At 46.8% G+C, this 27,065-nt stretch overlaps 1 protein-coding gene across 1 annotated transcript in view; it reads right to left on the reverse strand.

The window, feature by feature from the left end:
- Positions 1-965: 965 nt before the first annotated feature.
- The window catches only part of LOC101020244 (FERM and PDZ domain-containing protein 2), a 101,402-nt gene continuing 75,302 nt past the window's right edge, over positions 966-27,065 (reverse strand). Inside the window, exons 19-27 of the mRNA XM_031651928.1 lie at positions 25,237-25,442; positions 22,416-22,520; positions 20,224-20,317; positions 19,251-19,336; positions 17,366-17,513; positions 15,395-15,609; positions 12,990-13,088; positions 7,732-8,075; positions 966-1,773 (exon numbers count right to left, since the gene is read on the reverse strand). Coding sequence (XP_031507788.1) covers positions 1,725-1,773; positions 7,732-8,075; positions 12,990-13,088; positions 15,395-15,609; positions 17,366-17,513; positions 19,251-19,336; positions 20,224-20,317; positions 22,416-22,520; positions 25,237-25,442 — 1,346 coding nt within the window. The 3' untranslated portion in view covers positions 966-1,724. The remainder of the gene's footprint in view (positions 1,774-7,731; positions 8,076-12,989; positions 13,089-15,394; positions 15,610-17,365; positions 17,514-19,250; positions 19,337-20,223; positions 20,318-22,415; positions 22,521-25,236; positions 25,443-27,065) is intronic.

Below are 27,065 nucleotides of genomic sequence, written 5' to 3' on the forward strand. Positions count from 1 at the left end.
GGGCCCTATGACAGGACACCAAGACTCTTCTCTGCAGTACATCCAGCAGAGGGGCAGGTAGGAGCAGGCAAAACAGGAATCAGCACTAGACATTTAGACCCCCAAAAGAAAGAGACCCGAGGAAAGAGATGCACCCTCCTGTACACAGGAGTCAGAATAGATGGGCACTCAACAGGTGGGCCATGGAGTGGGGAACCGATCAGGCTTGAATTCTGGTTCTGTCACTTACTCACTGGATAACCTTGAGAAAGCCCCAAATGTGTCATGTGAAATGGGGCTGATGACAGTCCCCATGTTGTAGGTCGTTTTCATGGTGCAAGGGTCATGGTAAGTGCTCTGTGAAAATGGCCATCACAATGACGCATGACTCCCAGAGAAGATGCAGGGGAAACTGGGCAATGCCAGCAGACCATTCCCCGCCCCCAGCTGAAGTGACTTGATAGCACTGAGCCCTGCTGCTGTCAGAGCTCAGCCCCAGACCACCCAGTCAGAGTGATACCCACCTGAGGGCACCGTACTCCAGGTCCACAGGCTCCTCCAGGTCTTCCCATTCACTCCCACTCTCTGGGGACTCTTCTGGAGGCAAAGACTCTGGGACAGTGCCCCAAGAGCAGAACTGTGGCAAGAGAATGGTCCCAGAATCTGCCTCCAAACATTCTTCACAGGGTAGCTGGCCTTGGCATGTAGAGTTGATGGTAAGATACTCTTCATCCTCCGAGGTGGGAGAAGGGGCTCCACATGGATGGTACATGTCACCTTCCCCATCCTCCCCATCCAATTCAGGACTAGAAAACAGAAGCCCATGTGTCTTCCAGCCTTAATAAAACAAATTCCTTGCCCCACCTTCCCCTTGCCTTTTAGAATACTCTCCACGACGCAGGCCGGTGAGACTCAGCCAATGTTGAAACAGCTCATGCCAGAGGCTGCTCTGGGCACCAAGAAGCAAGAAACGAATAAGGCACTGCCCCGGCTTTGAGGAGCCCCCAATTTAATGAGAAGTTGGAGCAGTAAAGAAATGTTACAGTCCATGTAGGAAGTGCTATGATAGAGGCAGCTGCAGCACCTTACTGAGCTCAGGAGACAGAGGGGCTTGCCAGAGAGCACAGCATTGCAAGCAGGGCAATGACCCAATTCTAAGACTGACTCTTCACATGGCAAACAGAGTCAGTCAGACCTTGGACAAGTTTATTGACTTCATTGGAACCTCAGTTTTCTCATTTGACAAAACTAAATGGTCAAGAAGCGTCTAGGATTATTGGGACATGTAAATTACATAATTCCGACACAGCCCCCTCGCTCCGAGTTCCTGATATGGGGTAAGCTTTTAGTAAATGTGAGATGCTGTGATTACTACTGTGAATATGATAACTATTTCAACAGAAGAATTACAAAGAAAGGGCCTCAGGAAGGGGTTGGGAGTGACTCAAGCAGGCAACCATCAAAGTACTTTGTGCAAAGATCAGGTCCTTTTCTGAGCACTGAAAATGTGCCTATTTAGAAAGGCGGCCAGCTAGAGTGACATTTACTCCCCGTGAAAGGACACAGGAGTCAGACGAGTGAGTAGTGAAGCTCATTATCTGGTGATGCAGCTGCAGACGTAATGGTCAAAGAACAAGGCTTCCAGGGGCTGCCCCAAGTTCGCCACACACGCCTCTTGATAGAAAGAACAGTCCATGCAAAGGTAGGGCATTTTACACAGCACTGCAGACATGCAGAGAAGGTGCTCAGAAAATATCTGTCGAAGGTCTGGTTAGAGAAGATGAGAAGGAATATCTAAGAGAAAAGCACAAAGATTTAGCTTTTTACCAAATACATGGATCCTCATTTCTCAGCCTCCTTCCCCATACCCAAATCAATGGGTTGGCTTTGTTATGTGCTGCTGCTATCCTTCTCCTTTCCTGCATTGCCTCTTTCTCTTAAAATTGGCTCTGGTGCACCCCAATAGCTACAAACACCCAGACATCCAGAGAGTCCATCTTCCTCCCCAGTAGAGCTGGAAGCGTCTGTCCCAAACTGAGCTTCACTGTGAAAGAGACATTATTTCTGCTCATAAGAGCTACAGGGTATGTGAAATAGTGAATGTCATGTAAATATATGCACACTCAAGTGTATAAAAAAGAAATTATTCTACAAGGACTGAAGAGGAACACTCACTGTCAAAAGACATTCTTAATTCTTGAGAATTTGCAGGGAAAATTGGCTTTAAACTTGGCCAAATCATGTAGAAACTGTTTTCTTATAAAAATAGGAAAGAAACATTCAAGAAGTTTTATCAAAGAATGGGAAATCTAGCCTATTGCCCAGGTCAAGACTCACTACTGACCCCACCCCCTCAAGCAGCACCCACTTCCCTCCATTCTGAGCACACTAAGCCTTGTTGAGGAGTGAGAGATGGCAGCAGTATGTTTCCATTGGCCACTGCAGCTGCTTATGTCCACACCTCACCTCCCACCAGTAGACTCCCTCCACCCCTTCTAATAAGCTCTTTGCCCTCTGGTTTCGATTCGGAGTTCCAGCTACTGGCTCTGCCTGGACAGAGACCTAGGGAAGCCATCAGCCTAAGAGGCAAGAGGCAAGGCTTCATCTGAGGCTCAACCAAAGAAAAAGTTATTTTCTTCCCGCTTGTCCAGGGGGACTTGGGGTCCCAAGGGTGAAATCTTGGCCATTATCTCACCACAAGTAGGGACAACGACTGCCTATCCTTCTACCCTTTTGCACATGCCATCAGGCTGCCCTTGGAGATTTGACCTGGGGCTCAACTGTGGGCATAGGGAAAGGGTGACTAGGGAATAAAGAGGCACCAGAAGCCTGTATGCCTATTTCACGGAAAGGGCAAGACTTGGAAATTTGGAGAATTTCATTAAGATAGAGACATTCTTTCACAGCAAGCCTCATGTTTTGCCATGTGGACATGATGGGTAAAGAGGTGGAATCCTACACCCAGGGTTCAAGGTCAGCCAGCTCATGGCTAATGTAGCAGGACTTTCAGCAAGACCCTGATGCTGTCAGGGTACACGGAGCTCTATGCTCACCCCCTGGGTTTGTGTAATGACCTCAAGTTCTTCTTGCCCTCATTCTCTGCCCACCAAGCTGTCCAACAGAAGGAGGCTTTTATAGACAGATGATAACCAGAGGAGAATCTGGAGATTTCACATGGGCTCCCTGGCCAGCCATCTCTCCCACACAAACCAGCAGGACCCCAGAACCAGGGTCCCCACCAAGTCCTGAAACTCCTCAGTGGGTATTTTTAAGAGGAATCCTAGTTCAGCTCTGAGGTCAGTGAAACCATTCTGAAGGCTCTGCTTGCTACAGGATATTTACTGAGAAAAGACACTATGCCCAACTTTTCTGGACAGCTATCCTTTAAAGACTTGGGCCACCAAAATCATCTCTACCTTCAGGAGGAAAGTCACAGAAGCAGATTGGGCATTTCAGGCTTGAAATATGAAGGTATTATAATTGTCCTATTTACTTATGCTTAAACTCACAACAAAGTTTGGGTTTTGTGTTTCTTCATGTCTCCAGTTCTCCATCATCAGGCCCCATACTGATGTCCCTGTTAGCCCTGATGACACAGCTGGGAGCCCCAGGTCTCTGCTCCTGACAACTGCATTTAGTTTTGGCAGGTTGGATTTATGGTATCTCTAAAACATCAAGGTAGACTAGTTCAATGGACTGCCAGATTTGAAGCTCAGATGATAAATCTGAGCTGAAGTATAATAGTTGGGATTTGTCAGAATTGTGTGGATAGGAATAGGAATGCAGGGGGCAGGTACCCGTGGGAGCCTGGAAGGTATAAAGAGAACCCTACTAGAGGCAGCACCCAGGCTCCATCCCAGGCTCACTCACTCCCCTCAGCCACACTCCAACCCAGGAGCAGGCATGACAGCTCCCTCACCTGGCAACTGCATCCCTCCCTAACTACTCTGACATCACACCTGGCCTAGCAGCTGCAGTTGAGTGAGATCTCTGGCCTCCTAATTATCTTCTGCTATTCCAGGCAGTGCCCTTCCCCAGAAGGTATGTCATAACTTTAGGTTCATTTCAAGGACTCCTGCTTCATTTTGCTTTCTTAAATAAATGACCATCAAGATTTATACCATCACTTTCACAAAGCGATGCTTGGTGAACTTACGTGCATTTTACTTACATGAGTTTAGTGATATGTGCTAGGCAAAAAAAAGAAAGAGAAAGAGAACCTTAAACATTCTGCAAAGACCAACTGTCCAACCAATGAGTGTAAGCCCTGAAATGCACATGAGTGGGAGAACTAAATCTTCCATCCTCTCAGTCTGTCTCTGTTTCTATGGGGCCAGCATTTAAAGACAAACATTTTGCATACAGCATGGCCCATAAATGCAAGCCTCCTAACTTCGTCTGAAGCTTGACCAAACAAAAAGTGATTTGCTCCCACACCAAGGGGCAAACAACATCACTCCTTCCAAAGTGATGTTTCAAGGGTAATGAGACTTGATGCGATTGTTGCCTTATGCCTACCTTTAGGAACTAACCTTATAAAAAATGTGACTTCAGCCAAGCTTTCCCTCTGATAGGCACGTAATCCAAATCTCCTCCATAAAAATGTACTATAGTGCTTTATTATAAGATATTTTTATAAAGATCTACTACTAGACGGTAAAACCTCTAGATATAGAGTGTGAGAAAAGAAGAGAACAGAGAAAGAAAAGTGAAATCGAATCTTGTCCATGAACACTTTGGGTTTTCTGTGGTGCTGGCAGCCATCTGGTTGTAGGAAGTTGCCACCTGGCAGATGGTAAGTTCCGGCAATTTGCTGGGAATTTCAATTGAAGGGACCTGTTCTTTAGCTGGAAATAGCTCAGGAAAGGGAAGGAAAACAGACTTGCATTGAGTTCTTACTGCATGCCAGGCAGTGTGACAGCACCCTGCACGTGCTATTTCTTTTGACCTGCACAGTACCCTGTGGAACTGTCATGGTCCCCATTTACATTTGGGAAGCCTCCAGCTCAGGGAAGGCAACTCTCCAGGCATACTAGTAAGTGGCAATGCTGAAACCATGTAATAGGATCCAGAAATCCATGCTCTTTTTGTTAAAGAGTTTGACTCACAGATGCCAGACATTTAAGAGGCAGTGGCCTGCGACAGCCACCTCAGAACTGAGCTGCAAACACTTTTAAGGCTTCTGCAGAGAGTCACAATCCCACTTTGAAATTCTTATTCAGACCCTACCCAGGAACTAGGGGAGCTGTGTCCAGGGGTTGCGGGGCATGCGTCCCTCTTTTCTTCCTGTAGGGGGCGGCCACTAACTATGTGTGCATTAAATGCAAACTGACGTCCTGTTGGAGGAGAGGTGGACTTGGTTTGAGTTTTTTTCAGAGGGGAGGAAAGGTTCCTAAGTGAGGGAGGGAAAACGAAGTAAAAATAAAGTCAGGAAATGTGAGGAGGCAGAAAGCATTCATCAACAGAACCACCACAGGGAGGCTAGAGAAAAAGGGGGAGCGGTTGGCCATTGAGAGAGCCAGGATATGCAGAACAGTAAGGCTGACTGCCCACAGTTCATCCATGGGTACATGGACCATGTTGGCCTGGCAGTGAGTATGATGGGCGACGGGCGTTCACAACAGACTGAAGATCGGAGACTCCCCTGGAATGCTCTGGATGAGCCCTTGGGACTCTCATGTGGCTCTAGAAGGAGCAGTCCCTCCAAGAATGACAGATTTTGGACATCTGGTATACCCTTGCAAATAGGGCCACTAAGCCAAATTTAATTTGGTTCAGAAAAACAGAATAATGTGATGTTTGATGTAAAAAAAAAAAAAAAAAAAAAAAAGCAAATGCTAAAAGATAGGCAGAAATAGGTATCCGGACTTGGAAGTAGAAGACATAAAGAAGCATAAAGATGTATTTGCTCTCTCTATGTGGGAGCAAATCACTTTTTCTTTGGTTGAGCTTCGGATGAAGTTAGGAGGCTTGAATTTATAAGCCATGCTGTATGCAAAATGTGTAACTTTAAATGCTGGTCCCATAGGAACAGCATAACAGCATAAAGATTTCACCTTAATATAAGAACCTCTGATCAGTAACTAGATGATGATAAAATGGGTCACTCAAGAGGTAGCAAGCTCCGCATCCCTGCAGATATTCAAGCAAAAGCTAGGACCCCTTCTTCAGGAATGTTATGGAGCAGATTCCAGCATGGAGTCTGAGGCTAAACTAGATCATTTTTATATTGAACAGGCTGATTTTCTGTAATTTAATGAATGAAACAGTGACTGCCTATACTAATAGTTTAAAACACCATTTTAAATAACTATTGACTATATTAAATTAAAGGCACCTGGCAAGTCAAATTCCAAGCTTGTACCTGTACCCAGAGTCACTTTATAATTCAGCTCCCAGGGTCTCTTTTCATTATCCCAAACTATCTGGCAGCAAAACCTTTCAATATCCAAACAAGTGCCTCCTGCCTACAGGAAAGTACGGTTCCTTTTATATGTCCTTTAAGATCATGGTAATGATTGTCCTTGGACAAGTCGCTGTAGGTTATTTTCTTTATTATTTTATCAAGTATGTCAATTACTGCCTAGAGTGCAATTGTAAAGAACTATAAATACACTTATGTTATACATTATCAGACAATGAAAGTGAATGTCATTGATGAATGTGCTTGCCCACCCTGTTCTACTTTGCAAACCAGTTAGCTTCTGTTCGGCTAACACAGCGTTCTTCAAAAAATTGTAGCAGGGTACTTTTAGGGAATGCATGCCTGGCTCCTGGATTTTACAGCTCTCACCAGGTCCAACTGTATTACACCACCGCTTTACACTTCACAGGGACTATCATTCCCTATGGATCTACCTTTGACAGTCTTCTAAGATGACCATCAAATGAGAGCCATTTCATCTAAGTGGATTTATAGAGTGTCAGACACAAATGATTGCCCCTTGTTATTTGCCTGCTTTATGCCCAAGCCTCTGGCTGGCAAATGCCTAGAAGCAGGTCTTATCCTACATGTGCAGCCCTCTGTCTGCTCCCAACAGGTCTCCAAGCCCCTTGTGTAATAAGTACTTGTCAAACTGAATCAAAGACTATGTGTTCCTTCAGCATAGGACTGAGAACCAGAAATACTTATAGATGGATGGACACAAAAATGCAGACTAAGTTTAAAATGACTGTGAAAATGAATGCTGCAGGGTGGTCTTGAAGATATAGATGTGTTTAGAAAACAAAAGCTGGTATAGTCAGGCATGACAGCCAGTGCCTGCAGACCCAGCTACTTGATCAGCTGAGGTGGGAGGATCACGTGAGCCCAGGATTTTGAATTCAGCCTGGGCAACTTAGTGAGACCTCATCTTTTTAAAAAAACTGATGTTGATAATAAAGCATTATATTAGCAATAGAAACGAGGATGCATGTAAGAACTTCCTTCTTACTACAAAGCTTTAAGAGGCCATAGAGGATACAAGAGAAAAGTTTGTGTGCCAGGAGAAAACCTGAGGCCTGTCATCTATAGTTTCCAAGACATATTGGGGACAATTGTGGTCTGGGTAGGGTTTGCTTTCCCAAAAGCTCACAGGTGGTCACAGCAGCACCAGACCTTATGCTTCTCTTGGTGCAACCTCTCTCCTAAATGCCCGGAACAGTTCTGGGTACAAAAAGCATTCAAGCATAGTTATTGATGGCTTGATTATAATTTCCTAGCAATGAGATGCATACAGTTTACAAAATGACTGCAAATGGGGCAATTCTTACCTTCCAAGTCTCATGATATCACAAACTGAATAGCAGTTTTGCCTCACATCCTTTTCCAAAGAGGTCTCCAATGTTGATGCATCCCTTTCTTGGTGAAGTTTGCATAAATGAGGGTGGGACTCAGGAGAATGTGTCAAGGAACTGGCCCAAGGTCTCTCTCTATTTTGGCCCCATTGTGCTGCTTTGATGTCCTTTTGGGAAGACTCTGGCCTGAGACCCAGGCCGTCCCCTGCTTCTGGGGAGGCACTGTCCCTCCAGCTGTCCTCTTGATCCAGGATGGGGCTGGTACATGAGTCAGTACATGTTGCCCTGGTGAATTCTTTGTCAGTTGAGAGTTCAGGTGTCTATTAAAAGAAATGCTACTGATTACTGACTCTGGGGTGCAAATTGTTTTTTAAAAAATAAAAAGCTTTTTTCCCCCATGTGGTTGTAGATCAGAGCAGTTACAAGATGGGCTTTGAGGTTGGCCTATCACCATAGCATCCCAGCTCCTCCACATGCTCCCGGCTGGACCCTGGGCAGCACACTCAGGCACCTTAGCTTAGGGGGCTTTGGAAGCTCTCCATAAATGTGAGCCTTATTTTTAAATAAAAAATATTTGCAAAATTTAGACAAAGATAAAAATGGAAGATAAATATGCTCAACAATGACTCTATTCCACTTTCCGATAAGAAATGTTTTCTTTTTAAGTTCATCTTCATCTGTCATCGCAGGGCTTGTCTCCCTGTCTCCTGCCCCATCAAGATGATGTTCTTTCCTGGGTCTCCTCCTCACTTTCCCAGACATGACTTGCTTCATCTCAACTGCTCACCTCCCTGTCAGCCTTTTAGGTTTGGTTTTGGTGACGTGCTATGTCTTGCTGCCACTGCTCGACCTTCTACAGAAAAACAATCTGTGTTTCAGTAGAAAACTGTTTTTATCTACAGCAGAACCTGCTGGGTTCCCTGATTCTGGCTGTCTCCACTGTCTTTGAGCTATTTTACAACTCTATAAATAAACAGGTCCTTTGAAATCTTTTTTTGAGCCAGTTTTAACATCTGCCTGGTCCCCTCATTGAATGAGTTAAATAAAATCTTTAACATGTGTTCATTTTTATATCTGTAGGAATCATGATTTTACCTTTTCCAGAAAATTATCTTCTAGCACTTCCACCCCCGGATCTCCATCCCTGATGTAATAAAGCCCATGGCTGGGTTCCCACCCCCGCCCTCACCTACAAAAGAAGAACCACCCCAATGAGTGGTCTCCCCACCTTTCTGACTGTACATCCCTAGCAATGAGAGGGATACACCTCCAAATGTGCACATTTATTTAATTATAAGTCATAAACATTTACTACTCTTCTGATAGACTGGACATTATACAGGATACACCAAAAATCAAAATTTTAAGAAAGAGCATATTTTATCACATTTCATACTATTTGGAGAGACCTACAAAATCTGTTTTTTAACTTATCCTCTCCTAGCTCACTGTCCCTGGACACGCTCTCCAGCAATCCTTCCCCACTCCAAGACTTCCAGTCTGTGGAGCTGCTGCTTTTCATCATAACTCCCACTCCCCTTCCCTGTCACACATGTCCTCGGTGTGCCTCTTATTCTGCTCAGCATCCATGGCTCTGCCCCCTAGATGCTCACTTACAGACAAGGAAGACCCTGAGCGCCCACCTCCTTGCCCCTCTCTTCCTCCCACATGTCACTTGCAGATTCTGGGTTTCCATTTTAATTCCTACTCAAACTGTGTGAACCTCACCCCTGCTTCTGAGCCTCTGACTAGATTAGCTTCAAGTGTGTGACTGCAGATGTCAAATGGGCAGTCAAGACTTCCAGATAATCTTTCTCTGTGTCCTTAATCAATTCAGTTTTCTACCTCTGCTCTCTAAATTATTTCTCATCTTGTCTCTCTCTTCAAGTTTCCAACAACTCCCCCCTGACCTTGCCTGTGACCTCACAGTGAAAACGGACACGTTCAGATGAGAACTCTTCATCTTCCCACAGCAAATTCCACTGAGCAGCCTCTGCCCCTACCCCAACTTCACCTTCCACCTCTCGCCACCCATTTCTGTGCTCTACTTCATGGCAGCCTCTTACATGAGTGTCTCTTCTCACAATTTCCATGCCTCCCTCCTTCTTTCTCGTTCCCACTAGCACCAGCCTTCTGTCCTTACCACCCAATGGAAGGAGCCCACATCAGGGTCCCCAGTGACCTCTATCTTTCTAAAGCCGAAGAACAAATCTCTGTCCTCCCACTCTCTCTCTCTCTCTCAGCAACGTTCAACAAAGTGTGTCCCTCCTTCCTGCCTGAGAGCTTCCTCGTTCATTTGCTGTACTTACCTGGAGTTGATCGTTAGTCTCACCCTTGCTTCGTTTTTCCACAGTTCCCAGGCCCCATCTTAATCTCATATGCTGTTCCATCTCTGTACCAGGCCTCTCAATGTTGGCATGCTCTGTGCTGACTTTTGAGTCCTCTCCTGGAACTTATCTGCACTCTTTCCCAAGGTGATCTCAACCATTTCATGGCTTTACATGGCCTCTACATGCTGACAACTCCCAAATTCACTTTTCCTAGCCCTGATCTCATGCCTATTCTCCACAACTGCCTAAGAGATATCTTCACTGGATAGCCTATAAACATCTCAGTTTTACATGATATTAGAACTATTGTTTCTCCTCCATGCACCCCAGATGGCCTTCCCCAGCCCCTGTAAGCAGTCCCTCTCTTGGTAATTGGTACCAAGAGAGATGAAGAGGAAAATAGGATCTATGATTACCCTCTTAAAGCATGAAATAGGCATGTGCGATCTAGTGCAGAGAGAGGTATTGGAATCAGGAAAATTGGGCTTTTTACCTTCTGACCCCTCCTTCACCCTGTATTGGCTTCCTCGTGCCAAAGTTTCATGGCTCTCTTTCCTCATACCCATTTCTAATCACAAAGTAGTCTCCTGACTCCACCTACCAGATGTATCCCAAATCTGGCTACTGCTTAACTCTTCAGCTACAGTCTGAGTCCAAGCCACATCATGTTTGACCTGCTTGACCTCCTGCAGTCCCTGAGCACGAGCAACCCAAGTGGCTCCTCTGAAGAATGGAGGAGGACATTTCCTGCTTAACCCTCCATGCCAGCCCAGTGGCTTCCCACTGCATGCAGGGTGGTGGCATCATGTTCCTCTGATCCCCAAGGCCCTCCAGGGTCGGTCCCTGCCGCCTCCACAACTTCCTCCACTTCTGCTTCATTAACGACGGCCCAAGCACACTTGTATTTTTGTCCCTCAAACATCCAGGTGGGTTCCCATCTCAGGGCCTTTGTTCATGCTGTTCCTTCTGCCTGGAATGTCCTTACCCCAAATGTGGGCATGGCTGCCTCCTTCTCAGAGGTGCTTTACTTTATGGACTAAATGCCCACTCCCCAGAGCCGCTTACCCTTGCTCTGCAATCTGACCACTGGAGCCACCCGAGCAAATCACAATCCTTCTCCCACTTGGCCTTCGGGTATGAGGAGGGAAAGCTCACCCCCACACCTCACCTGGACCCTTCCTGCTAGAGCTTTATGGGCTCTCCTGGGAGGAGCTATTTTCCAGGATGGAAAGATTGCTTTTTTCCCTGGGATTTCCTAGAGATTTCAACAAAAACACAGAGTCCCAGCACCTTGGCCTGAATTGGTGTATGTGAAATTTGGCCCTCTCTCATCTGGTTCAGTTTCTTAACACAATTGCTGTCATCTACCTTCTTTTCCAAACCAGCAACTTTTGGATATCTTTCCCATAGCTCTTCTCTCCCTAGATGCTATGTCAAATGACCTCTTGGAGTCTAAGCATCAACAGGATCTGGGTCATCAAGCCCTTTATGTTGTCCTAGTGATGGTGACACCCTCAGGCATAATAAGTGATCCTTTTTATCCACATCCTAGAGATGAGGAATCATGAGGCCTAGAGAGGACAGGCAACTGCCCAAGGCCCATGCAGCACAGCAGGTACAGGTGATCCAGGTACCTGCCCAGATCCCCTCTCCAGGACTGAGACTCACATCCCACTGCCTCTTCTCCCCTCCTTGGGGTGGCCTACACCCCAGTGCTGGTTAGGGCAACACGCAAAGGCACAGGTTCTCTTGTCCCAATTCATGGCAGCTCCAAAGGGCCATCTCTGCTCCAGGGCTCCCTCCAGGGTCAGCTGAGGCCCTGGTTATAGCTGCACATTGATCTCTCCTTCTGCCTCACCCCACTTCGGTCACCCTCACAGGGGATGTTCTCAAGTGCAGGCCCATAAAAACCTCCCACACTCACATGTCTGCTGCAAAATCTGTTTCCTAGGGACCTCACAGAAGGCATGGCAATGGGTAATTTTATCTGTCAACTTGGCTAGGCCATGGTACCCAGATAAGTGGTCACATACCATCTAGATGTCGCTGTGAAGGTATTTTTTTTTAGATGTGATTTGACATTTAAATCAGCAAACTTTGAGTAAAACAGATTGTCTTCCATAATGTAGTGGGCCTCATGCTGTCAGCTGAAGCCCCTAAGAGGAAAGACTGACCTCCCTGAGGAGGAGGGAGTTCTGCCTCCAGATCACCTTTGGGCTTGATCTCCATCAGTTATTCCCTGGGTCTCCAGCCTACTGGCCTGCCCTGTCGAATTTGGACTGGCCAGCCCTCATAGTCACATGAGCCAATTCCTATAATAAATCTCTTTCTCTTTCTCTCACTCTCTTCATATATAAACACACATAAACACACACACTCACACACACTCATTCTATCTGTTCTATTTCTCTGAGAACCTGACTAACATAGGAATCAAGGTAAAAATCCTGATTTTCCTGATTCCAATGGCTCTCTCCTTTGCACTAGACTGCGCGCGCCTATTTCATGCATTAGGGGGGTAATCATATATCCTGTTTTCCACATCATCTCTCAGAATGGAAATTCTTATTGGAAATTCCCTTGGTCTGCTTCTGTGTCTACTCTCCTTCCTCCCAGGCTTCCCTCTCTGATGCCTGGGCTTCCAAAGAACCTGGCCCTAAAAGTTTCACAGCCAAAGTCTAAACATGTAAACATCTACAGGAAGACCCAAATGTTGGAAGAGTCAGAATCAAGGAGAGGAAGGAGACCTATTGAGGTTCGGGGGCCAGCTATTTTCCTGCCCCTGTGAAAGGAGGTGGCATTGAACCTACCTACAACCCTACAACCCTCTTAGGACCCTAGAATCAGGAAAAAGGGGGGCCCAACCAGAGCCAGGCAGAGCGAGTAGAAGACACTGCAGCCTACCTGCCATTCCTGCTCCATCTCAGGCAGCGCACCTGGAGGGGGTCGGCAAAGGAGGAGCGTGACTTCCTGTGGGGCCCCTCTCAGTAAATGCAGCACCTCCTGCGAGAAACCAAGATTCACTGTTAGATCTGGGACTGCATCGCTGGGGATACAGCGATGTTCTCCCCACTGTGTTCCAGGCACTGGCTCCTCCCTCCTGCACCTTGGTCTATTTCTCACTCCTGAGAACTCCAGAGAACACTGCTGTGGGCCTGACTTTTCAAAGTGCAAGGAACCAACGTCAGTGTCCTGCAGCTTCCACAAAGTTGATGCAAGATGCTGGGCTGTGCATCACCTTTGTGCAGCTTGGACTCTGGGAACTTCTCACCTGTAATATTGCAGTAACCGCCTCACTGGTCCCTGCCTTCACCAGTGTCACCCACCTGCCTCCCTCCACGTTGCTCAAGGGAATGGCAATATCTGCCAATACCAATGCCTTTTCTTCAGAGAGAGAAAGAGTGGCTCCAACAAATGGCTGTTCATCTCAATTGCCCTTTCCTCCCAACCTCCCCTCATCTTGGGCCACCAATTGTGCAGGCTCCACCACCTGAATCTCTAAAGCCTGATCCTTGGCTCTAAGCTTCCTATCAGGGCTCGGCTTGAGCTCTGGGAACCTCTTGCCTATAGGATTGCAGTGACCTCCTCTCTGCTTGCTGCCTTCTCCAGTGTCACCCACCTGCCTCCCTCCACAATGCTCAAGGGTAGTTTTCCATAATGCAGATATAACTGAGTCCTTCCTCCCACTGCACACCCTGGCTGACTCACTTTTCCCTCAATGTAAGCTCCAAGGCATAGCACATAGACCCCATTTCTACCTGCTGCTGCCTCTCACCCCAGTTCCCTCTCTCCCATCTACTCCCCTCTGCACCCACATCCTAAGCCCCTGCCATGCTGAACCTGTTGCTCCAAGCCACCCTCTCAATGTCCAGGGCTCAAGGTTGCCTCGATAGCTCCTATTTCCTATTTAGACCAGGATTTCTCAAACTCTTGGCACTGTTGACCTCTCAGGCTGGACAATTCCTTGTGGGAATGCCTGTCCTATGCATCGTAGGGTGTTTAGCAGCATCTCTGGTCTCTACTCACTAGATGCCAGAAACACTCATCAGCTGTGACAACCACAAATGGCTCTGGACTTAAGCAAATGTCCTCTGAGAGGGAAATAATCCCTGCTTGAGAATTGCTGATCAGAACACTCCCTAGTCCCTGCCTCAGCCATCCAGGACTTCCAAGGGGTACACTTCTTTCCTGGCTCACTGGTGTGAGCACTGCAGCATGGGCTTTCGTCTCCCAGAGTACGTGTCTCCTGCCATCACCGCTGTTTCCTGCCCGTGAGCTCTGAGACTGCATGAGCTGTCCTCCTCTGTGTCTTCAGTCTCTCATAGAGTTGCCAGCCCAGCAGTGGTTCTCAGAGAAGGGTTCTTGGATCAGGAGATGGACAGATGAAGGTACACCCTTCCACTCGAGTGTATGGTGTTCTAGAGACCTCCCCGCTGCCCTGCCCTGCCCTGAACCACTGTCCCCCTTTGCCCATCTTGCTTTGTGATTCTGGAGCTGACCTATGAAGACTGCATGAGGCTTCCTGTTGGGCTCAGTTAGGGGAACACGGCGGGAGACCAGAGACAGGGAGAGGAGGTCATTGCTGCTTCCAGATTCCTCCCTTCAGGTTGCCATGGGATGACTACAACCTCAGCCAAGGCAAGAGCTCATGCCAGCGAATCCCTCCACCAGCTCTCCATTCCTGGGGTGGGGTAACTGCGCTTTCGCATCCCCTTTGGTCTCGGGTTACGGGTAACTGCTTCCCACTCTTCCTAGCCCTAGGCCACAACATGCTCCCTTGAGCTTCCTAACAACCTGCCCACACCTTAATTAAATGTTCCTCAAATGACTCCATTTTCTTCCAGGACTCTGTCTAATATATACAATAGTTCATTACTCTTTCTTCTTCTTAAATTGCATTTTTGATCATAGGCAGGACAATCAGTGCAACAACGTATGAAAAGCTATAAGTGTAGCTGAGAAATGAGAAGGAGAACAGAAAGGGACCCAATCTAGTCCCTTCAGCCCCACGCCCAACTCCCAGGATGTGTGTGAAGAGACATCAGCCAGCACAGAGGCCAGGGCTTTATCTTCAGCTTCTCTCATGAACCCAGCGAGAAGCAAGGCTGAGTTAAGGTCAGATATTTAAAAACAGAGATTTTAAATTAAATGTGAGCGTGTACCACTAATTACTCTCTTTGTGTGATTAAAATCCAGGCTGCTGGTGTGATTTTCAAGAGCCCAGAGTTTTCCCTATGGTGGCACGCCAGCAAGAGGCAAAGCTGGGGCCAGCCTGCAGATAGAGCTGCATTGCCCATGCCCCCCAGCACCTGGAAGATGAGGCCTTCCGTGGACCTTCCATTCACGGCCAGGATAATGTCACCAGCTTCGATGGCCCCATTCTCCTCAGCTGGCTGTCCCGGAAAGAGCCTCTTAATCCTCACAAGATCACTTTTGAGATGGCTGCAGCTCTCTTTCTCCATCTGCACGAAACTGAATCCCAAACCATTGGCATTCTTTTTTAGTTTAACTTCAAACTTAGGACCTGTAGTGTGATATGTTGATAAAAACAAATTCTTCAGTAGATTACAAGTGAAATTGACCAGTCTCAAAATGTAAATTGTCAAGTAGATGAATTATTTCTTTTACATTAAAATAATTCTTTTGCTACTTTTTATGCAGAGTACATTATGTATGTTATGGATTAGTGCTGTCCAATAAAATATAATGTGAGCTATAAATACAAACCACAAATGTCATTTTGAAGTTTTCAAATAGTTACATTAAAAGAAAAGAAAAAAGCAAATAAAAAGTAAAACAAAAAATAAATAAAACAATTAAAAAAGTAAAAGGAAACCGGTTAAATACACTTAATCATACATCTTATTTAATACCATATATCTAAAATATTACCACTTCAACATGTCATCAATATGAAAAAATTGTTAATGAGATTTTTTTATTCTTCTTACAAACTAAACTTTCAAAATCCAATACCTATTTTATCCATTTAGATTGGTCACATTTCAAGTCCTCAATAGCCACATGTGGCAAGTGGCTACTATATTGAATAGCACTATTATAGATAACCCAACTATGTTTATACATAAAGATATAGCTGCCAGGCACACACAACATGCTCTTGGCATTTAATAAAACCTGTATCACATATATTCTTATTACTCCTTTAGAACTCTAGTCATTTTGTAGTATACTTGAAACTAAATTTTGCATAATTAGACCATGGAGAAAATTATGGCCGACTCTATGGACAGTGCTTTAGCTGCCATTTTGTTTACCCAGGTAGGCTGACCATAAGACAAAACGGTTGCCTCTGGGCACCAAGGATGAGCACAGCTGGCCATCTACATGGTCTGTCCACCAAAAAGGCCTCTGGGCTTCCTCTCTGATGCCAGCGACTCTGCTGGCATCAATGCACAGAGGCACAGAGCACAGACTTGCAAACTTCACCAGGGCAAGAATGGAAGCATGTGAAGCAATTATGTGAAGGTGTGTCGCACGACCAGTTCTACCATCGCCATGAGGCCTCTTCCACTCTTTGGAGTCAGTTTCTCAAAGGCCCCAAGGGAGTGAGCAAAGGGATGAGGACAGAGGAGACTTGATTTAAAAAGAAGCATTCCCCTTTACCCCATCCCAACCCTGTGGCTGCCTTGCATCTTCTGCAGCAAAACCAGAAAATCTCTATGAAGGGACTAAAACATGGCTAAGGTCCAAATAATTCTTACTGAGGAAATTAACATGTTCCTGGCAAATACCAAAATCACAAGGCAAGTGCAGAGGGGCAGCCCATTGGAAAACATGCAGTGCTGTCCCTCTAAACTGATTGTTCATTTGCTTTTTAAAATGATGCTAATAACAAAGCTAGATTCCTGAACCTTCCTCTCCCAACCTGCCTAGTCATTCCTCAAATAACTTCATTACAAATGACTTGGCTGGACTGTGAAGCCAAATGTATCTGACAATGTATGACCCTTTCAGTCAATTTCATCCTAAATATTCACACAAACATTAAGGTTCTGGCAGCTGATCAAAGGACTGAGGAAGGCTGGGGGCAGAAAGACGCCTAGAAATCATTTGGGGAAAATGCATTTGTTTCCAGAAACCTATTCCATGAGATGGGCTTCCATCGCATGAGAAAGCTGATCTCAGCATGATCACCATGGCTCACTTTCTTTTCAGAACCCAGAGGAAGCCTTTGTGCCTTTCCCTTTTGACCTGACAATTCAAAAGCGGCACACAATAACATGACAATAGTAACACTCAATTCTCTCTCCTCTCACCATCTGTCACCGAGACACAGCTCGAAGGCCTGCCAGGCAAGGCTGTTACCAAGGAAACAGCCGTGTGTTCATCTCCCATGCTGTCATTAGCAGAAGGACACTGCTGTGTAGTCCTGGGGCCTCTTCTCTCTAAGACTAGTCTTGCAATCTAGAAGGAAGGGTGAACAAACTCAGTTTATACTTCGTGTGGCAACCAGGAGGCACTCCCTTGACTCTGCAAATGCTTTTTAATTTTCGGACGCTTCCTATGAGCAGCTTCATTTGAATCTCTCAACTAGCCTATGTGTTGGAGTCTAGACCCAGATTTCTCAGTGCTTATTAGACAAGTACACCTGGAAGCAACACATTTACCTCCACTTCACATATGCAGTGCCACACTCATCTTCCTCCCCTCACTCACCCTCACTTCCCCTCCTCGTTCTTCCTAAAACACTCCTCCCCTCACATTGGCTCACCCCACCATTAACCTGCCAAGGGCCACATTTGGAGTGGTCCAGCTCTCCTTCATCTGGTTTCTAAGTTGTGAACATTCCCCATCAGGAACAACTCCCCAGTGCCCCCTCCCCTCCACCCCCTCTCACTGCCAGTGTCCCCCTGGGCCGTGGCAAACTCTGGTTACCTTGGCTCGCTGGACCCTATCTGCACCCCTCTTGGTCCACCCCATCATGACTGCCATTGAACAAATTGAACATGCAACATTCTTGACTTAAAGTCTCCAATGCTTCCCATCACCTAAGACTCAAACCTGTGGCACCCCAGGTCTGCACCAACTGCCCTCCCCTTTCTTTCCAACGTGATTTCCCACCTTTCTCCACACAACACCATATACCCTTGTTGCCCTAAGTGTGGTTCAAGAACCAGCAGCGAGACATCACCTGGAAGCTTCTCAGAAATGCCAAGCTACCATTCAGGACATGTGGCCCTGCCTTCATCTTCGTGCTGCACCTGTCACTCAGCACCTGCCAAAGCAGCCAGGAGGCCAGCCAAGTACCCTCTCTACCCATGCTCATTAGCAAAGGTCTAAATATCAGAAGGTATCAATAAATTATGGCTCCATTCTCAAGATAGGTCAACCAAAGTCACTAATATAAGCAAATTTCACCAGACACCAGAGGACCACTTTAGGAAAGAAAGCAAAAAGTGGCCAGAACATTGCGCCACAGCTTGTTGGAAGGGCCCTTAGGAATCCCTCCTGTCTCTGTTGACTTTTTAGTTGCCAAGAGAGAGTGATGCCAGCTCTGTGGCTCAGGACACTGGGGCAGTTCGAGGCTCCCACCCTCCGGCAGAGGACTTGGCACAGTGGGGTAACATCGGGTCACTGCGGGGCAGGGAATAAAGGGGCAAAAAGGATGAATGGCTCTGCTCTTGGCACTCTGAATTCCTACCTCACTGTGAGTAAAAGAATCCCAGGACACTCTGACCCAGGCCCCGGTGGGTACAACACAGGTGATGGGGAATGTCATGAACAGGGAGTGGAGTGGGGTCATCCTATGCAAAGGTGGGGAAGTAAGAAGGCCCAAGACCCTATGGACACAGGGCCAGTGGGGCCGGGGCAGCCAGAGCCAGGCTACAGCAGTCACTTCACTCCATCTTCTCCATTCTGCTGCCTAATTCTAGAATTCAGGCAAGCCACCAGTAAGTTTCTAAGGCTATCTACAGGGGGTGAGATTTTTTTACTTGGAAACATCTGTCTGCTACCTCCTGGGTTGCACATCCCCATAGAAAAGTGAGGGTAGAAGAAATGGAAGAGAAAAAAAAAAAAAACTAACAAAGAAAAAGCATTGTTTCCTGCCTGCCTCCCTCCCACCCAGAGGCAATGTCAGCTTCTGATGTTGTCCAGGAAAGCTCTGGAAGGAGGGGAAGCTGGTCAGCACAGTCTACTCACCTGCCCAGGACCCTTCAGGCACTGCACAGCCTGCTTGTGGGTGAGGCCGCACAGACTCAATCCATCCACCTGCAGGAGTCGATCACCTGGGAAAGGGACGGATGTCATGTCATGACCTGGTACCTGAGACTGCAGGAGGTTCCCTTCCCGGAGGCCCCTGCCCGGTGCCCCTCCATGCAGCCTGGAGAAATGGGAGAGGAAGCAGAGGTGCCAGGTGTCCCCCCGGAGTCAGCAGGAATCCTGCCTCTCTGAGCAGCCTCGCTCCCTTCTTCTCAGGCACATCACAGATCAGGGATATAAAAGCCTTTCTATTATTGGCTCACAGAATGGTTGAGCCAGCTCTTTTCAACCTCATCCTTCCTCCTGTTTTCCTGTGAAACCATTTTTGAAAGTATTTTCAAGTTGCTTAGATATTTATATCTCCAGGATGTATTTTTTTATTATTATTATTTCAAAAAAGGTCAGGGAGGCATGGTTGATGCTGGAGACATCAGAATTCTAGGGGAAATGGAGATAAGTAAGATCCCAGGTTCTCTTTTTGGCTCAATTCTGGCAGTTTTGGAGACCAACAAAAATCACTCCCTTCCCTCAGAGCAGTGGGAGGTGAGCAAAGGCGACAGAAGGCTCAGGTGTCCTCCCCGGATGTGCGAGTGAGGTTACTGAGGTCCACCTGTCCTCCAAGAGATGCAGTATGTTTCCCTATGAAGGCCAAAGAGCAACACAAGTCTTTTAAGTCTTCTACTATTTTTCTATCACCTATGCTTCCCAGTGTGCCACTGCAGAACCCCCAACCTGTCAAATGGCAGGGCAGGTTCTATCGCCCCCTTTCCAGGTGAGAAAAGCATGACCTGGGGTGGCAATCATTTGCATAGTTTTCAGAACGGGAGCAGGGCAAGGCCTAGAGGCTGCCCTCCCTGTGCAGGGCTCTTTACACCATGGAGCACAGAGTTCCCAATGAGACCCCACCTCTTACCCTGTAGGATCTGCCCTTCCTTGGCAGCTGGTCCTCCAGGAACAATGGATTTCACGTAGATGCCACCATAGGGCACGCTGGTGTTAATGCCACCCTGAAAAACACAACAGAAAACTCACTACCCATCTGTCCTCCTCCAGGAAGCCTCCCCAACCTCCCCGGCTAAGGGAATCCCCACCTGCCCACCACTGTATCCCATGACCTCACCTCCGACTGGCACTGTCTTCTGTATTCACCTGTTCGTTTAGATTGTATTCTCCACTGAGCAATAAGATTAGGTGTTCATAAGCTTAACAACAGAAACTATGTGAGAGATCTGGGCATGTCCCCAGCCCAAGCACTGGTACAGGGCAGGTGCTCAGCAACTGGTCACATGGGATGTACCACTATCTCTCTATAGGTAGCGACCAGTATAGGTGGATATGGCTCTGGGCCTGAAGGCTTGTGCCTGGCACTTCTTGTGTGCTTTGATAGGCCAAAGGATATGTGCATTTTTCATTATAATAGATGCTGCCAGATTGCATCCCTATGTGAATATGGATATACTTATTCACATTTCCACCAGCTTTGTATGACAGTACCACTTTTCGACATTCCACCAGCTATATTTGGCCAAGCTGATAGATATAAAGTTTAAAATTTCATTTAATTTAATTTGTATTCCTGTGGCTTTTCATGGGTTTGTTTTTCATGTGCTTAATGGCCATTTGGATTTGAGTGAGACATTTCAGGAATTATTTTTGAAATGAAATAGCTGCAAAGAAAATCCAAGTTTTTACCAGCCAAAGGAAATCACCAACCTCTTCTCAGCAAATATATATTTGTGAATAACCCAAAATTTAGTGAGTTTTTCAGACAAGAAATAGCTATGTTTGGTGTCTGATAGAGCTGTTACCCCAAGCCAAGAATAAATTGACCATATTTGGCATCAGCCTGTTCCCTCCACGTGGATTCATGAGCCTTATTGCTTGGTTTCTTACTTGGTCCCTTAAAATCATACACTGCTGACAAACTCATTGCAGGCTTAGGGTCCAAGAAAACAAATATCCTTGCTCTAGGTGCACAGCATTGTCACAGGGGAAAGGAAGGATGCTCTCTCAATTTCCTCTGAAAATTTTCATCAGTCATAGCATTTCCTTACTTTGATGGGAGATGCTTCTATTTCCCATCAACAGTTAAATCCAACAATGGCATTCCTGAAGTCCAGCCCATTCCAGGGTCTCAAGATAATGGATCACTTTCTTTCTTTCTTTCTTTCTTTTTTTTTTTTTGAGACGGAGTCTCACTCTGTCGCCCACGCTGGAGTGCAGTGGTGCGATCTCGGCTCACTGCAAGCTCTGCCTCCTGGGTTCATGCCATTCTCCTGCCTCAGCCTCCCGAGTAGCTGGGACTACAGGCGCCCACCACCATGCCCAGCTAATTTTTTGGTGCTTTTTAGTAGAGATGGGGTTTCACCGTGTTAGCAAGGGTAGTCTCGATCTCCTGACCTCATGATCCGCCCGCCTTGGCCTCCCAAACTGCTGGGATTACAGGCGTGAGCCACCGCACCCGGCCAGTAATGGATCACTTTCAATACTCAGTAATAAAAGCAGCACCTTCCAACCTCTGGCCTCTGGATTTTCACCAGCTTTGTGTGTGCCATTCCCCAACCCCTTGGGTAAACACAGTTACATGGGTAATCTCCTTCCACAAGGGTCTACCAGGTAGAGCTCAGAAACCAAATGCAAAGTGTCAGTCCTGATGGAGGCCTGGCCCTTGGGATGTCTGAGTAAGAGGCTCCACACTGATTCCGTGCTGGATGACAGTGGACTGCCCCACCCATCCTTGGCCAGATGACAGTGGACTGCCCTTCTCACCTTTAGCTTGTGTCCCTGAAGACCCAATATGCTTCTCTCTCTCTGCAGTCCAGCTTGACCTCAGAGTCGGGACACATCACCCAACTCTGCCCACACTGCCTCCCCATGTGGTTGGAATTCCCTAGTGTATGTCCTGCTCAGCCTGAAGTTCCCCAGTACCTCTGTTTGTCTCTGAACTCATCCCCCAGTGCAGGCCCCCACTGACTTTCTTTATTCACCCCTTGCACTTGTGCACACTGAGCACACTGTCAGAGGGTGCCGTCTGGGTGGGATGGCCACCAGGCTCTGGAGGGACATCTTGTTAACTGCTTTTCAAGCTCTCCTAAAAAGTCTTACAGTTACGCTGAATCCAAGTGTCCCATCTTCTTTAACCAGTTCCACAAAGTAGATTTCACCAGCACTGATTTCCGGAGGTGATGGAGGACAAGAAGAACCAGCACCCTGCCATAAACAAACAAACAAAAATAAAGAGGGGATGAAGGCAGATGTCACCTCTTAGCTCTCACCTGCTCTCAGGAGCATTATTGCACCTCAGAAAGAGCATGAACTTTGGGCTGGGTCAGTAGGGGATGCATTTCTAGCTTTATCAGGCCTTCTCCATGTGACCTCAGACAAGGCAGGAGGAAGATGAGGGAGCGATGGACTGGACTGATGCCACTCCTAGGCAGAGAATGCTTGGGTCACTGTTCATGTTCCGCTGTCCCTCTGCCTAGAAGATAGGGTCTTTTGTCCTATCTGTCCCCTTTACTTAGTGCTTTCTAATCACCATGCATGTCAGAAAATTCTAATAACGCACAGGAAAATAAACAAGCTGGAGGAAGCTGAACAATGAAGCCTCGATTCTTCCAGAGACCTTACACACCCCATGGCTGGCAAGGTGTTTTGTCTAAATTTTAAAATTCAAGGAGCAAAACAACTGCTGAGGGTGAGACCTGAAGTGAGAATGTAAAGTCCACCATACTACAGAGGATCATCTGGCCACAAAGTTGGCCACAAGACCCAGAAGAGCCTGCACCATCTGGGTTGGGTCTTACAGCCTGCACCATGGTCAGCGTGGCCTTAGAGCTCCCTTGCTCCCCTTAACTGCCCTCAACCCCAGGAAACCAACTCTCAGGTTTGCCGCCAAAGAAGCCACAGCCTGAAGGCCTCTCTGGCCTGATTCCTGACAGAGAGGACCTCCCAGAGGAAGGCCTGGGGTGAAGGTTTCGGCTCTGGAGGCCAATCCCTTGCATTCCAATCCCAGCTCTGTCACCTGCTCCCTGAGAGAACTTGGGTGTGCTCCTTTGCTCTCTCTGTCTCAGGTACCCCACCTATAAAAGGGGTTGATAATAGGAATGGTCTCATTGGGTTACCATGGAGCTTCCATAAGCTAATACATATAAAGTGCTCAGGACACTGCCTGGTACACAAGTAAGCACTCAATTAACGGCAGCTACTACCATTATTCCTCTACCGGCCTCCTGCATACAGTTCCTCATGGGATGTGCTGTCCAGGTGAGCACCATGGCCAATTAGGAAGGCACCGTCATTCATGGAGCCCCATTTCATGCCAGATCCTTGTGGCAAGGGTCAAGACACACTACCCCAAAATAGGGCACCTTGGCACATTGGAGGAATTGGAGAAACAGTACATGCAGGAAGTTTCTCTGACCTTCCCCTGATCTTCTCCTCTGAAGCAGGCCCTAAAACCTAGGAAGGATTTTCTAACCTTCCCCTGAAGCAAGGCAGAAGACCCTCAAGTGAGAACGCCCTCCCTATATCCGGGAAAACGGAGCATGTTGTCTGGGAAGACACAGGGACTGAGAGAGGAATCTGAACAAACAGGCCTTCACTGAGTTCCTCCCAGCTTACATACTCCTGCTTTTTGTCTTATCTCATTTTTCCATGACTCTCCATTCTTCATGAAACACACTCAGGGAGAACTGTTTCTTCAGGTCATTTCCATATGAAGGCTCACATGTCACATAAAACTTACAGTAAATACTTGTGGATGCTTTTCTCTCATTAATCTGTCTTTAGTTACAGGGGCCCCAGCTGATTAAGCTAAGATGAGTGAAAGAAAGAGATGGGTGTTCTCCCCGACGCTGGCCATAGTACCTTAGCTTCCACAGCTGTGGACAGGCATCATTATCTCTGTCATAAAAAGAGAAATGAGGTTGAAAGAGGTGCAATAACCTGCCTGTTTCAACCAGCAAGTTGTCCCAGCGAGAATGAGAAGGGCCACTCAGCCTGAGTAAGGGAAGAGAGGTCGTGGAAGGCTTGTTTTCAAAGGTCTTGGCAGCCTTTGGAGAAACCAGTAATATCAGTTCAGCACCTAGGGCTGGAAACACTGGCTGCTGTGACCAACCCTGAGGCTGAAGGGCGAGAGAAGGGAGTGGCTGATGGACCCTGATAGAGCTGTGCTCTTTGTAGAGGGACACAGCCAACCTGTGTCAGCACAGGGAGAGAGTGGGATGAAGGGTGTGCAGCTGAGACCCCGGCACTGCCACCCTGTCCTCACTCATCCCACAACTGCAGGCTCCTCCCGAGGCTTCTCCTGGGCAGAACCAAGCAGAACACAGCAAGCTGACTCAGTCCATGAGCACCAGCTGTGCAGGGCCCAGAGCGAAATGGAGAGGCTGGAGGGGCCTAAGGAGACAACGCCACTCGGAGTCCAAAGAGATGGCAGAGGGCGGCAGAGCTGGGATTGAAGCACACAGCCCTCTATACACCTACTCCAGATCCCATCTTCTTCCTCCATGGGGTATGGTCAAGACCAAAGCCACTGAGTTCCCAGCTTGAGGACCAATTCAAGGACAACAATAGGAGGTGCCTGATTGCCCACGCCTTGCCATTGGCAGCAATCAATTTCCTCAGGTTGCTATTATCATAACAATTATAATTAGTGACTAAGGACTCCAGAGGCACCCACACTGAGCCTGTGCCCAGACACTGACTAGGAACTCTGCCTTCTTCTATGCGTTTTTCTCAACAACCATGCCATGCAGGCATGTGCTTCTGTTTGCAGATGAGGAAGCTGTGGCTCAAAGGGGCTAAGTAACTTCCATCCACCTGACATGGAAAACAGAGAGCAGGGAGGGCCTAGGGGCCAGGCTGTTGGGCTCCACAGCCTGTTCTCGTTCCTCCAGATCTAGAAAGTTAACCAAGGGATGATTACCTTTAACGGCAGAAAGGAAAGCTGATGTCTCAGCCTGGGCACTAAGCTCTTCACCCCAGCCATGTCTAGTTCTTCAATATTTCTGTCCTGGTCTTGTGTGCGTGACAACAAACTTCCCTGGTACCCGAAGCTCAGGATGTCTGTAGAGGAGACCCCAGAATTGGCTGTGCTATTCTTCTCTTCATCTGGGTTATTTCCACAAACACCTATAAAAACAAGCCAAGAAAAAGTCAACAGCTTAAAAAGGCTGGCTTCTCGGTGGCATCTCTATGTGGGCACAGCGTTTTCCTCCAATGACAGAGGGATCTTTTATAGCTGCTCAGGAACAATGTGAATTTAGCTCCTCCTGAAAGATGTTGCATTTAGATTAGAGAAAGGGAAGATTCTATATGTGATTTAGAAACCTAGATAGAGCTTAAGTGACCCAACTATGAATGCGTAGGCTCAAAAGAACTTTATAAGGCCAGCTCTCCCTTATTAAGCTCTAGCCATGTGATAGGCACCTTAGATATACATACATATAGGAAGATATGGACATCTTCCCATCTTCTCAGCAGACCACCATGAAGGTGTAATCCCTGTTCAAACATAAGAAAACACAGTCAAAACTATTCAGTATCTTGCCCCAAATCCTACAGCCAGCATGTGGGCACTTACACCCAGCCTCTCCTGAACACCCCACTGAGCATATCTACAACCACCATGTGATCAAAAACCAACGTATCAGGTCCTTTTGGGAGGCTTGGTAATAACCAGACTGCAGGCCCCTCTGAGTGAAGGCTAGGCCACTGATTCCTGCTTACCCCATGTCTGACTTGTGACCTGGCACCGAACAAAGAAAAGAATATGAGGTTGTGAATCAGTAGAAAAACCTTGGGCAAGGTGCTTAACATATCTGAACCTAAATTTTCCTGTATCTAAAGTAGAGATAATATCAATATCAATAATATTGTAGAGTTGATGAGGCTTAGAGATTATACATACAGAAAAGATTTTACATATGTAAAGATAAAAATATATATGTATATATGAAAGAATATATATTTCCTCATATGTATATATATGGCTCTCTCTCACACACACACACACACAGACACACACAGCTTAGTACATGGTAGAGCCTCAATAAATGTATCTACTGTTAATATGTTATTATTAGCTGCTCAACAAATACATGTGGGAGGAATGAATAATAGTCAGATTTTCTTTAGACCTGGATACAAGTAGATTTACTACTTTTGATACAGACTCATTAACACTCAGGGAAGTGCCCAAACTCATATGCTGAATGAATTCAATTTGAATAAATTTGATTTAATGAATTTGATTTGAAGTTATTCAAATCTAAAGGTATCCAGCAGGGAGTGGCTGGGCCACTGTTTCATAATGCTGCATTTCTGGCCATTTCATTCACAGATTCTGTCATCGTTGTCCTTCTGGCAGTATCATAAGCATCGGCTCATTATCTTCCACATCCTCCATGAGAGGTGAGGATGGGACTTACGATTGAATTGAAAAGTCAAGCCATGCTGCAGCTGGTGTCCTGCCTAGTAGACATATGAGCTGGGAGACCTTCTTTGGTAACTAAAACTCAATTTACTGTAGGCCATGACAGAGGCTCATGATGGACATTTTATCTGTCTGATCCCGATCTCCAATCTAGCCCAGGTGCCTTAACAGCAGCCTAACCAGATAGAAGAAAGTCACAGTGGTCAAGTCTCTGCCACGGAGACCCAGCCAGCATCACCAAGGAAACGTCTTCCTCTGGCAGTGGCCCAGCTGTATGAGGAAACCCCACCATGATGAAGGCAGCATTGTCAAAAGGTAGC

Source organism: Papio anubis, chromosome 11, assembly GCF_008728515.1.
Source record: "Papio anubis isolate 15944 chromosome 11, Panubis1.0, whole genome shotgun sequence".
Taxonomy (NCBI): Eukaryota; Metazoa; Chordata; class Mammalia; order Primates; family Cercopithecidae; genus Papio; species Papio anubis.